At 31.2% G+C, this 14037-nt stretch overlaps 1 protein-coding gene across 2 annotated transcripts; it reads right to left on the reverse strand.

The window, feature by feature from the left end:
* Positions 1–3511: 3511 nt before the first annotated feature.
* Positions 3512–13293, reverse strand: LOC111281874 (zinc finger protein BRUTUS-like). Of its 2 annotated transcripts, XR_002689170.2 has the most exons (15): positions 12765–13273; positions 12057–12266; positions 11302–11496; positions 10834–11198; positions 10275–10500; positions 9905–10073; positions 8599–9825; positions 8253–8424; positions 7937–8158; positions 7724–7861; positions 7064–7298; positions 6868–6927; positions 4152–4223; positions 3871–4073; positions 3512–3679 (listed from the first exon to the last, which is right to left on the reverse strand). XR_002689170.2 is itself a non-coding variant. In XM_022869639.2 (14 exons), exons 1-14 carry the CDS (start codon positions 13062–13064, stop codon positions 3930–3932), a joined length of 3735 nt encoding a protein of 1244 aa, XP_022725374.2. In that variant the 5' UTR covers positions 13065–13293; the 3' UTR covers positions 3512–3929. The 2 variants fall into 2 exon arrangements, 1 of the variants encoding a protein (XP_022725374.2); XM_022869639.2 differs by having other exon boundaries at positions 3512–4073; positions 12765–13293.
* Between the last annotated feature and the right edge of the window lie 744 nt (positions 13294–14037).

Below are 14037 nucleotides of genomic sequence, written 5' to 3' on the forward strand. Positions count from 1 at the left end.
ACTCGTCTCCATATCCAATGCTCATAGTTATGCCTACTTATTCTTTCTTCTGTGCTTTTGGATGTCTCAATACAGGCATCAGAGTTTTGATTCTTCAATTTGCTTCCTCAACTCCACGCATTGTCGATCTACATCAAATCGAAAAGGATAAGACAGATGGAAAGCAGTGTATAAAGAGTTGTTATAAAAGTCATGGACTCATAGCAAATGACTCTGCAAAAATCAATATATTAAGGTAAAGGACCCTTTTGCAAATATATATTTAGCTATGACTTTCATGGATTATCTTTACCAAATTATTCTTAATTTGAAAAATTTTTTTAAAAAAATGAGTGATTATGTTTAAAGGTAATAAGAGAAATTAGAAAAAAAAAATTTTTTACTTTTCAAACCAACTATTATTTTCAAGACAATTAAAAATATAAAAAACAAGACAGTATTTATGCGACAAAAAAATAATTAAAGTATCGAAAATGCCCTTAAAAAGAATAAACACAAACCATTATAAATTAATCAACATATTATTACATTTCATTTAATTATTATGTGTAAAATAAGTGAACAAATTTTGCAGATGTTTTAATAATTATAAATCAATGTACCTATTATTATGGTGTAATAATGCTTATTTAGTTATAATGTACATAATAATTCTATATATGTGTAAATATTATATTAATGTTATATTATTACAAAAAGTATGCATATTATTACAACAGAAAATGCATATCATGTAGTAATTGCGTACAAAATCTGTGAAAAACTATTTTGAATATTTTTTACACTCAAAATTGTCAAAAATTAATTTTAAAAAAATTATTATATAATCATTAAAATTAAAATTTTAATATTTACTAATAAATTACTCGATTATTAATAAATATTTTAATTATTAATGTAGTATTTTAATCATAATTATCAAAATTGAATTGAATTGACAGTTGGATCAATTAACCCAATAACTTGAAACTTCATCCGGTTTAGTTTTATTATTAAATCATTTATGCTATTAACCCGTCAAAAATCAAATTGACTCATAAACCCCATGAATCAGAGGTATATTAACCGAAATGATTTGATTATTTGCAAGCTAGGTTTAAAGTAGGTTTCAAAGTCTATATATTCGTATTATGTAAAATATTAAATTTTATATATTTATATCATATTTAATACAAAAATTATATATTATAATTTATGTTGATATCAAAATATGAAATATATTTTTTAATTTTATTAAATTTATATATAATTATTATTAAAATTTTAAATTATATTATTTTTATTTTTTTATATCATTATATCATATTTTAGATTATTAGATCAAATTTAAATTTTAAACTTTAAATAACACATTTAAAGTAATAAAAAAGTGTTGACTTTGTTTTTTCCAAGACTAATATTATCGACTAAAAACCAAAATGTAAATCATACATTAAAAGGTTAACATTGGCACAAGATTTCACCGATCCCAAGAGTCAGAATTTATTTAGTTTCCAATTTTATTGTTGTTAATCACAACAGCTTGATTTTTCATCAAGAAGAAATCAATTCTTTAAATAAAAAAAATTTATAAAAAAAAAAAAAAAGGATAGATCAGTTACTATTTGAAACTACAAGACCTCAGAGGCTACAAAACGTCCGCAGGCTGTTCATGAAAAAAAAAAAAAAAAAACAAAAGCCCCTAGGCTCATATATACATGCTTAAAGCACAAGAAGTTGATGCAAAGTATTTATACTAATCTTTTTATTTGTATTTGTGAAGAAATTTACCTTGTGGTTTAAGCTTTGATGTTTCATTTCAAATATTTTATTTGTAAAATTATTTATAACAATTATTACTTTTCTCATAATAATTAATTTATTTATAATATTTATATTTTTATTATTTATCCAACATTTAACCTGATTGATAAAATGATTGAATAGTTAATTCATGATTTAAAATTTTTAACGAGATTGATAATTATAATTTTAATAATTGAATGAATGTATGATTTAGAAATTATGTAAGATGATACATTGAATAATTTTGTACATGTTTTAATCATCGTACGTTAAGAATATACGCGCCCTAAAAGGATAATTTCAGTCTCAATTCTAATTTCCTATAAAATCGAGATATGGTTATATAAGAGAATTTGATTGGCACCAAATAGCCATATTAAATCATATGCGATGAATTGATAAGAAAGATCTATGATTATTACTTAATTATTGATTTTAATAGATTTAAAAATAAAAGAGATAAATAAAAATAAAAAAAATAATTTAATCCCATCTCTTAAATTATTAAAATCAATAGTTAAAAATATGTAAAGTTAAATAAACCTTGAATATTGGAAAATTTTATTTCGTTTGTTTCAAATATGAAAATTTAAGAGTTTAATATAATTTAATTTAAATGTATTTTATTATGAGATTAATTTGAAAATTAATTGAACTTATGGAATTGAATTTAATCAGTCAAATTTTTTAAATCAATAAATTTGGTTCAGTCAATGAAAATAAAATAATATAATTTGATTTTGAATAATTTCATTAGAAATTAACCTAATGAACACCCCTAGTTATAAGTTGGAATAGGGAGGAATGGCTTTTGAATATGCATGCAATAGGAAAATGGTTTACAGAGGAAGCCAATCTACAAACAGCAGTACGGAAAGTAGGAGAGAAGGATTTGTTAGTGAGTAAAGAGAAAGATTCTTCTAATTGGAAAGAAATTAGGGGATTGCAAGTTCCTTTGGAGGATGTATAGTTGCTACCAGAAGCAATCTTCAGAAAAGGGAAAATACTAGACAACTCTGTGTGTCCTGTGGAAGCATAAAATGTGTAGCATGTGTTTGATGTATGGTTTGAAGGATGCAATGGATTCAGGACCGAAAGATCATATTTTGATACCGATGCCAATGTAGTAGTTGTGGAGGCTACTGATAACAATACAAAAGTCCAGTGTTCTGCTTTTTCAAGAACAAGTGAGAGAATCTCGTTTTACCCTACTCAAGAGGAAGGCCGCAAATTGGGTATCTAAAAATTGTTGCAAGAAGATTGGTGTCCTTTGATGTATATGGATAGCTTCCCTGCTTCACATTAGTTTTCTTTTGGTTTCTCTGGTATTGATCATTCAATTTCATTCATACTTTTAAAATGATTATTAAATTACTAAATTTTTTTAATTTAATCACTAAAATTTGAATAATTGAATTTATATCACCCAACCTACGTACAGATATAATATTGTCACGTGAATTGTTTATATACCACATAGTATTATCACACTAGCAAAATTTATTTTTTTCAAAATTTATAATACTACATCAACAATACCACATGACATATCAAATAACATGACAATGTCATATAACACCTAATAATTGACATGACAACGTCATATCTACACGATATTAAAAATGGAATGATAAAAAAAATATTTACTTAAATTTTAATGATTAAATTAAAAATTTTAATAATTAAATGACTTTTAAAAGTAAAACTATAATTGAGTGACCAAATATAAAAGCAACAACAAGAAGAGCATAAATATAATCAGAATGTTCTAAAGACATAAGCCCTCTGCTTTCTTACAAAGTACTGAAGCTTTCCCACTGGTAATTTTTCTACACCAGAACTCATTCTTTCTTCGAAAGGAACTCCCTTCTTTTCCTTTTTCCGCTGTTAACCTCTGCACTTGCAAGGGCAGTATAAAACAATATGCCCAATAGCAAAAGTAAGAGTTTGAATAAACACTTATATTTGCTCTGCCAAAAGATGGACATAAAAAAAAAAAAAAAAAAAAAATTTTCTTCCATCTATAGGGATGAAAATGGAAAAGACAAATGGACTTTGACTATTGCCATAATTACAAAGCCTTACACAGAAGGTGGACGCTCTGAGGTTTATACACACCAAAATTAACATGAGACCAGATCCCCTCATACATTTGAGGTCGAGCAGTTGGTATTTGCTGCCTCAACCTTAATCACCCTGGTATTGTACGATCCGCAATAACCACACTTGTGATACAACCAGTGAAATGGTGCACTTCCCTTCTTGTCACAATCATTGCACAGTATATCCTGGATTAAAAAAATCAGTTTCTCAGTATTCCTTAAAAACAAGAGCTTGAAAAACGTAAAATGTCCTCCATGGTTTACCTGACAGCGATTCCTGTATTCTTCTGGAAGCTGCTCTGAAGCCAGAAGCGCGTCAAGCATGCCAAAGTAAACCTGAATTGGGTAGAAGAAAAACTTGAGAAGAAGTGGAAGGTCTCAGTAGCTAATTACTCTATGCACAAGTCTGCTGGCATTTTTTATGTCAGATTAATAGTGTATGAAAAGCAGTGCTGGTTGATGAATAAAATGAGCTGCAAACCAGCTACCAACCCTTTAGTATGTGTTGGGCACTTAATTAGATGATTATATTTCTGAGAAATGGAACATATATCTTCAACATAAACCCTCCAAAGATACTTTTCCATCTTTGCAACAACATTTTTCTGTGAGGGTCTCATTGATTCATGGAAAATAAAAAGGCAAAGAATAAGAAATTCTAGAATTTTCATATTCTTGTGTTTTGTATGCAGAATATGTTAATTTTTAAAGGTTCTGTTGTTTCATGAAAAATATGATAAAAAAATATCAAGGAAAAAAAAAAATTTTTTTTTTGAGTGTGGGCTGAAACTTAATTCTAGCAGGGCTTAAGAGTGTGAGCTGAAACTTTGGCAAAATATTCCTCCCCACGTGAAGTTGGCTTTTCCAAAATTAACTTTATTAAATACTAGATTTGGACCTTGCTTTATTTTGAAAAGCTAGGCTGGGAAGCAAATCACTTTCATTAATTTGGGCTAACGTGGATAAACTCAATGGGCTTAGATTGAGGACTTGCTCCCGCATCACAGCCTAAGAGGAGTTACAGCAATGTAAAGGGGTTAAAGTAATGTTTAGTATGGGTGATCGCTCAAAATCATGATAATCTATGTATGATAATTAGATCATCGTGTTTGGTAATAACTTAGTAATCCTACATGACTATGATCTTAAATTACTGAAAGTGATTAAATCATTATCTTGAAAGATGATCTAATTCTCATCCAAAAAGATTAAGAACTTTGATCATCAAAATAAAATGATAAGTAAAATTAACAATAATCAATATTACTTATTTAATATATGATTTAAAATTTTATTTCTTTTTAAAATTAATTGTAATTATTTTATATTATAATTTTTATATTTTCAAACTAATATTCATTATAACAAATTCAAAAAATATTGTGATTTTTTTTTTAATTTGTATATATAATCTTTTAATTTTAATATATTATTTTATTTTATAATTCAAATATTTTTTACATAACTTATACTATAAAAACTAATTTACTATCAAAAAATAAATTTTAGTTTAATAATTTAATCACATTTATTATGAAGTAAATAAAATATTAATAATATTTTACATACAAATTATTATCTTTAAATAACATTGAAATCGTTTACTTGTATAACTATTATAATGTGTGTAGTTATTTTTATATTTTCAAACAAAATAATATTTAAGTTTTAGTCATATTAAATACAGTAATCTTTATTTACTAAAAGTTAATTATTTTTAACCAAACAAATTAGTTTCATAAAACGTATGATAGAATCACTTTAGTAATAAGATTACCCCAATAATTAAATTATCGAAAATAATATCAAATGTGAAAATAGGTATTAACTTGACATCCCTCAACTTTATGACACAAATGGGCAAGAATGGTGACAATATCCAAAAAGGATGTAAGTTCGGCTATTTAAATATAGCCTTCATTAATGAATTTATAAAGGTGTTTTTGGTAGAATTTTTAAGTAAAATAATTTTAAAATGCATCAATTTAAAGTTATAGCATTTATAATTATATTTTTTGGATAATCATTTTTTTAGAATTAAATTTTATTGGAATATGATGAAATAAAAAAAATATTATAAACAAAGATTAATTATGTTTGATATAGAAAAAAAATCAATATGGGTGTCATAATTCAGAAAAACGTGTAGATATTAATAATAATATAAAAAAGTTAAAACATATATTTTAAAATGAGTTGTAGTTAGAGTGAGAAAATAAAAGTTACATCAAAAAAAGAAAAGAAAGTAAGAGTTGATGTCTTGTAAAAGAAAAGAAATTCACAAATGACACCATAAGGGATGTCATTTGAATTAAGCAAATTCAAGTCTTCAGTAATTATCATCACAATTTCAAAAATTTTGATAATTCTAACTTTTATTTTGTGAAACAAAGTCAATATATGTTTAGAATTTGCATTCCTTTCTAAAAATGAAATCTCTCATTGAAACCCATCTAAATGTACTCTATATTTGTATTTTTAAGAAGAGTAAATTGCATTCATTGTCCTAAAGTTTGCCTCAAACATCATTTTTGTCCCTATACTTTCAAACATTACATATTTTTCCTCAAACATCTAACTTGTATAAAAAAACCTCCCTCCATCAATCTAATTGTTAATTCTTCCACTAACTTGCCAATTGAAAGTTACTGAAGTAACATGTCTTCCAATTAGTAAGTTAAGCAGTTTTTTTAATGGTTAGATTGACGGAAGGACATTGATAAAAATTGAAAGTTTGAGGCTAAAATTGTGACATTCCAAACTATATGGGAAAATAAGATATTTAAGTTGAACTTTAGGGACAAAAGGTGATGGGTGCAATTTACTTTGATAATAGTCAAATTAAGTTACGCAAAGAAATAAAAATGCTTGAACCTGAAACAAAATATCAACCTCCGTAAACCCTAATGGAATTCTAGAACAATGTTATATGCAGATGTAACTTGAAATAGTAATATGCCTTTAAGAAGAATTTTCTTACCGCCATGTCTCCCATTGATTTGCTACAAATTGGGCAGACGTAGTGACTGCATGCATATGCCTGACAAAACCAAGTATTGGCAGAATTTATTATCATGCACCCTACAATATTGTTCTCACTACACCAAGGAAAAGGCTGATGTGTTGAATAAGAGCAAAAGAGCTGGAACTGATGAAGTATGTAATACTGAACATACCTGAAAACATGCTGAATGCATGAAATGACCGCATGGAAGTGCTCTCACGCTTTCACTTGATGTGAACAAAAAATCACAGCAGATAGGACAGTTTGTTTCTAGACCTTTTTCTCGACACTTGTGGTCCACCAACTTCTTGGCGAGACAGCAATTACACACCATGCAATGGAAGAAATCATCACCAAGTCCCTTTCCAACACGGCATAAATTGCAGAAAGGGCAATGATAGACAGTCCTGAAATAAATGGAAGAGACACACAAGATGAATATTTATAGAACACCAACAGCAGTCAACAGCTTTTGTTCCAAAACTATCAAAAGTTTCCAGACTCAAAAAAGAACCTGTTCACAGAATTCTCACATGAAATCATACTCTAAAGAAAAGCTCAGTCATTTCTACCACATATGGGACTGTGACAGACTTAGAAAGTTTACCAAAGAAACAAAGCAGAGAATGGAGCAAATGAAGTACAAACATGTCTTCCATTGTTTTGGGATGTTTCTCCAGTGCTCCAGACGGTCAAGACAGAACAGACTCGTACAAACTTCAAAATTACAGAACATTTCTAGTATTTCTTCACACTATATTTTCAAATGCTCTTTAGATCTTCTAGCATTAATAAATTCGGACAGAAAGAATTTCAAAGAAATTTCCAGCACCTTTCATCATCAAAAAATTTGCAGATGCTGCAGTAGTACTTTGCCATTGAGAGCCCATCACATGAAGGTGTTGTGCAAACTGGTCCAACGGGCTGGATTTTCAGGCAGTTCATGCACATCATTTCAGTTGTAGCCTTCCTGCAATTAAATAAAAAGATAATCAAGCCTATAAAAGTCCATCCAAAACCAAGGAAGCAAGTGGCACAAAATTACCTGTCCATTGAATGGTCGCTCACTTTATCATGGCAAAACCTACATGTATATAATTTCCCACAGCAAGCAGCGCGAAGTTTGCAATTCCTTTTGTAATGTTCACATCCAAATTCCTGTTTCTCTAGATCTTTGAAAGATGGAGAGCATCCAAGTAAATCTTCACCATTTGAACCTTCAATTGCTGTGGTTTGAGGAGACTTCTGCTGAGCAGCTATCCAGCGACTGGCATAACCAATGAATTGATTAGAATGAAGCAATGATATCCACATATGCTTACATGTGGGGCTCATAAGATTGCATTATTAATGGAGCAAACCTGGTCAGAAGATTTTGAATAAGATAAGCTTTTCTCCTTGGATCAAGAGTTGAATCCCGAGAAACTTTTCTGATCTCACCTTCAAGCTCATTCTGATTCATTCGAAAGATATCCTTCCAGCCAGGTTTAAAAGTGAGATCAATTTGATCAAGGCTTTCATGTACATCAGTGCCTTAAAAGAGAAATTTTCAATTTCATTAGGAAGAGATCATACCTGAAAATCCTTAGATTCAGATATCTAGCAATTTGAAGAACTTAACAACTTTACACTTCAGCTGACCCAGAAACCAAAACAGACCAAAAAAAGATAAAATAAATAAAGGTAGATAGAAAGCATCAAACAAACCTAGTGAAATGCAACTCTCAGATGTTGATGTAGGTGAAGATGCAGCAGTAGTACCTTCCCACCATTCATTAAGCCACTCGCTAAACATTGTGTTCTTCGTTGCCTGTTTCCATGTGTCCATCATTTTGTTCTGCTCCTCTTGAGTAAGAGCAGAAGTTACCCATGGCAACATTGACTGTAGCACCTCTGCTCCTGTAGTACCAATTATTCGACCAACAATTTTGTCCTGTTCATCCACAGAAAAATGTCTGTCAAACAATGGCCAGAGCTCATGTTCTTCCCGGAAAACATGTTGATCCAGTGTTACTCTAATGGATTTGCACATGCCCTGAAGCTTTGTGGCTTTCTCAATGTACTTTTGCATTATATCATTTTGCTCAGAAGAATCAGAGTTAAATTCATTTAAGTTAGCATACACATTGGTAAGGTTCAAGCATCCACAAAGTTGTGTAAGCTCAGAAAGTGCAGATGATATATCTTCAAAAAGCCTCTCCTCCTGTTTGTGATCCAGTGTATAAGAGTGGCTAACGTTATGAAGAGTCTCCTTCGATTCTAGTGCTGGAAATACTATATCATCTTCTGCATTACTGTGAGCTCTGTATAAACCCCACAACAAGCGAAATCTGCCAGTAAACTGCCTAAGGAAAGTCTCATTGCAATCATTAAGCTTTCCAGATTCAACATCCAAATATTCCAAATCTTTACGGATGGCTTTATGAAATTTGAAAATATTATCGATAGGTCGTAAGGTTCCAACATCGGTAGAGCTTATATCTGTTTCCCAGTTAAAAAGACTGGAGTTGAGGGAGGGAGCAGAAGGAGTAAAAGATAATGACCGCAAAGATTTTGCCGCAGCCAGAGAACTCATGCCCAGCTTACTGCTATTCACTCCTAAAGCTGGGACACAACAAGGCTGATTATTACATGATAATTTATGACTATCTATTATTCCAGTCAACTGCAAAGAATCAGAGTCATCTGATGAAAATAAATTTCCACGCTTTACTGGCCTTCTATTATCATCTGCTTGAACACACAATGGCCTTTCCTCGGCAGAACAGATAGAGGTGCATGTACAGAATGGTTGGTCAATATCTTTCAGGGTTCTAGTAAGTATTCTTGCAGGACAACCACCAATTGCACAGGAAGAAAGACAAACATTTGCAGAGTGACCTTTGCATGCCCAACCAGAAAAGAGTATAACCAATGCAAAATTTGATGGTGGAGCTGTCCATATAATCTAAAAGTTAGGAAAGGACAAAAAGGAATAAAATAACCTACAGCACTCAATCAGTCATAATCAAACCTGCCAAATACATATTTTGAAGGAAAGACCTAGCTTCTTCTTCACTTAACGATCCTACCAACCATGGTAAGACACACTCAATTAATTTCAAGGGCATCACACATAAGCTCTGATAAAGAAGTTCTCTCTGTCTTTGAGGGCTAAAGTGCTTTCGAGCAAGTGGAAGTACCTAAAATGCATCACAGCATATCTTATGGACAGCACATGTAGGGGCAAAAACAGATGTGTAAACATTGTTTCAAGTGATATGTGCTGGTAAACTTGCAGACAAATTGATACAACCATTATACAAACGTTAAGAAATGCAGAATCGTGTAACTAAACAAAACAGGCAAAGAAACTCATCATATTGCAGCAATAAAATACTTGCCTGTACTTCTTCACTATGGAAATGCTTCAATATACTATCCATTATTTGATCAGCCTGTGAGCATAATTTCACATAGAATTCAGCTGAAGACGAGTTGGCTCCCGCACTTTGAATATTTTCAATAAGGCATCTGAGATTGTTAAATTGAATTTCTTCTTCTGCATGCTCCTGAGCAAATGATAGTTCTGCATCTACAGCAGGGAATATAACTCTATCCTCAGCAATACTGCAGCAGGAAAGAAGAGAAGTTCATTCCATAACATGTAACCAGTCATAAAGGCAGCTCATAAATTGTCCTAATACTTTTCATGTATTTCTTTTGGGGTTTTTTGGTTGGATCACGCATCAAATCATAAAATTTAAGTTCTTGCTGCATAAAACAAACTCTGACTAAAAAATAAAAGGCTAGATAGAAAGCATTAGCTATGAAGTAATAACAACCCTGATCAATGAAGAACATAAATTTGGTATACCTCTTTGAAACATAAAAACAGCATTGAAAATAACATCTTTGCCAGAGTTATTCTATAAAATGGGACAATACAGAGAAAAGCCACACCTGTGAAAGATGCATACTTCAGCAATGAATTGCAGCCTTTTGTTGAAGCCAGATAAATCAGAAAAATCACCACAAAGTTGTATTTTCTTCGCACACTCCGCTATATCATTCAGTTCTCGTTTAATTGCATTATGCCAAAGCATTATTTCATCTATAGGACAGGACACAGTAGAATCCTTAGGACTAGAACTTAGCTCCATGTATTTCCTTTTACCACTTTTGGAAGATTCGCATGCACAGTGACCACACTCAGTTTGACTCGGTAAGACTCTAGTCCTAGAAGCTTCACATCGAGCCCTGGAATCATCTTTGCAACTTTTACATCTCTCAGCTGTCTTAGCACCTTCCATCCAGGTGAAAACAACCTTCACTCAATAGAACTCAAAAATGTGAGATTGATTCAAGAAAGGAAAAAAACTTTTGAGTTTTCAATAATTAATATTCTATATAACCTAGAAGGTTTATCACCTGCTGGAGAAGTTTCTCTTTTGGAATTATCTTGCTCAAGCACTTATGCATATCTTGATGTTCATCAGATGATATAGAGGAGGAAAGCCATGGAAGAAACTCCGCCATCATATTAACAGGTATGCTGCAAAGAAATTGCCATACCAATGATGCCTGCTCTTCAAATGTAAACTTCTCAATAAGCAAGGGGAATACCTGCCAATTCCAAAGCAAGCATGTGAAATTAAAAGATAATTTTAACATAGAAGATTTAACTCCATTTTTTCATTGGAATGGAATGTGTCATGCCAAGTGATCTGATCATATGGAGCAGACTCAAATATGTAGAGGACGCACTTTTTCATTTTTCTTCTTAATAGACTAACACAAAGCTTTCATTGACCATCGATGCCACCCTAAACAATAACAATTTATGATCTTGCAACTAACAATTGAGCAGTAAAAAAGAGAAACCATCCCCGGAGAGTTCTAGCTGTCTTCAACTAACGATTGGAAACTTGTTCAGTTGACCAATGTGCTGAAACCAAAAGCATGGCCAACATGAACAGCACAAGAATCAAGATAAACATCTCAGCAATATATATCGTCAACCCCATTCACCTCCAAAATACAATAGAAAGCTGCTTTCTCACATCAAGAAAAAAACAACCAAGATTTTGGGAAACAAGTTCTTCTTCCAGCATGTGGTTTAATGTTTCATATTAAGTATTTGCCTCACATGTAAAACACAGATTATTTCATAATCAAAGAAACACCTGTTCCTCTTCCTTGGACATATGCTGAGTGATAGATGTCTGAAGGGCTCCAGTGCAAGAGGCTAACTCTCTCCAATAGCTTTCTTCATTCTGCATATCTGAATTCAGCAAAGCAAACAACTGATCGAAAAGGACACTTTCACCCTCATGTTCAAGTGAATATGTTGGAGCCACATTCTTCACACGTATATCAAGAGCTGGAAAGATAACCTACACATATGGTAGTTTTGAACTCAGTCTAATCATAAACAGCCCCAAATGTTAGACAAATCTAAGGTGATGATATGCAAACAATAAGAATCTCATAGAAAAAGAAGAACTATAAAATAAAAAAAAAAAATCAGGCTCATTAAAGATCTTGGATAGACTACGTTTTCTTTTATTTACATGATTACCTAAAGTTACAATAAGGAAGTTTAGTTCACTTCGGTTTTGGCACGTGTTTTGAGTAACTGAGTCATCAAAGTATAATTCTAGCGCAGCCGAGCTTTATAGCCAATTAACCCCATATCTAAATATACATTCAAGTTGTATAATTAACTTCAATCAAATTCTTTTCTCAAACAACAATCTTTAAAAGACGACAAAAGTATCACAAATTTCGAGGAACGAGTTCAGAGTTTTCTGAAAATGATATAGTGTACAAAAAAATACAACACTCATCTATAAAGAAAAGGAGAAAAATCACCAAAACGACAACGCACTAACCTCATCTTCGGCGTGACAATGGTGCTTATATATAGCACGAAGAAAATGATATCTCTCCAACAAAGAAGTAAGATCAGCGTCGTGGTGGTTGGTAGCAAAAGCCATGGCGGCTCGGTGGAGGCCGTCGAGCTCAGCCTTGATGGCCTTGTGGAAGAAGAGGAAGATGAGAATGGGAGATTTAGAGGCAGAGTTTTTCAAACAAGATTTGGAGGGTGTGGATGGATCGATTGGGTTCAAAGGACCTGCCATTATCGCTACACCTCCTCCACCGGCTTCTAAGGTCAAAAATGGGGTTGCCATTATAGAGGAGTTCTTCGATGTGGTTGCGGATTCAGATTTCCAAAAATCCTAGATTTTTTGCCTCTTCAATGAATTTTCAGATTTCATTTCATAGCTTTTTTCCTTTTTTTTTTTTTTTTTTGAGTAAAGAACAAAGTGTTTCTTCCTCTTTCGTTTTGTAATTTCGCCTTTTTCTCTCTCTTCGGTTAGAGGCGACGGGTGGGCGGGGCAAGAGGCTATGAGCAGTTTCAATGCGGCAGATAAAGAGGGAGACATTTTATATCGGTCCACGTGGCGCCAATCCGCACTGTGTAAATTCATTTTCCTTTTATTAAAATATATTAATCAATTAAAATATTTCATATAAAAATAGAGATAATAATTTCATGATCAGAAATACAAAATGTTGACAATTACACAAAAATTCCAATACATTACTATAATATACATTCCAATGCATATCAAATTAACTAGAATTTAAATCAATTAATTTATGCATGATATTTAATAAGATTAAAATTTAAATTTTAACATTTATAATTTTTTTATTTGTCTTTTATATACCAAAAATAATATGCATATCAATAATAATGACTAAAATTCAAAAGATTGCAGCAAATCATTAAATTACCCTAATAATTGTCCAAAATGTCAATTTATATTAGAATTTTTAAAATACTTTGATGAAAGAATATAGAAATATGGTTAAGGATGCATCATGCATGGATATAATTTAGGTTTTCTCTTTTACTATAATTCTATATATCCCAAGTTCCAACTCCTTTTATAATTTATTTAGATCAAAATTTTCCATTTTAACAATTGTATTAGTATAAGCGGCGTTCCTTTCGTTATGATTTCTTTTCTTGTCACTATTTCACATGAATTTTCGAAGAATCACGTCTTAAAAACTAACTATGATGGTGAAGGAATTCATAAAAATTTTCATATTTTTTTAATGTAAGATTCATATCTCATATTTTTATAATTAGGA

Source organism: Durio zibethinus, chromosome 5 (genome assembly GCF_047325235.1).
Source record: "Durio zibethinus cultivar Kanyao isolate XHJ-2024 chromosome 5, ASM4732523v1, whole genome shotgun sequence".
Taxonomy (NCBI): domain Eukaryota; kingdom Viridiplantae; phylum Streptophyta; class Magnoliopsida; order Malvales; family Malvaceae; genus Durio; species Durio zibethinus.

Excerpts from the sequence above, each read along its gene's own strand:
- LOC111281874 (XM_022869639.2), bottom strand. The coding sequence starts at position 13,064 with ATGGCAACCCCATTTTTGACCTTAGAAGCCGGTGGAGGAGGTGTAGCG. Across the intron at positions 8,425-8,598 it reads TGAGAGTTGCATTTCACTAG|GCACTGATGTACATGAAAGC; the intron begins GTTTGTTTGATG and ends TTCTCTTTTAAG. Across the intron at positions 8,159-8,252 it reads ATTCAAAATCTTCTGACCAG|TCGCTGGATAGCTGCTCAGC; the intron begins GTTTGCTCCATT and ends TGGTTATGCCAG.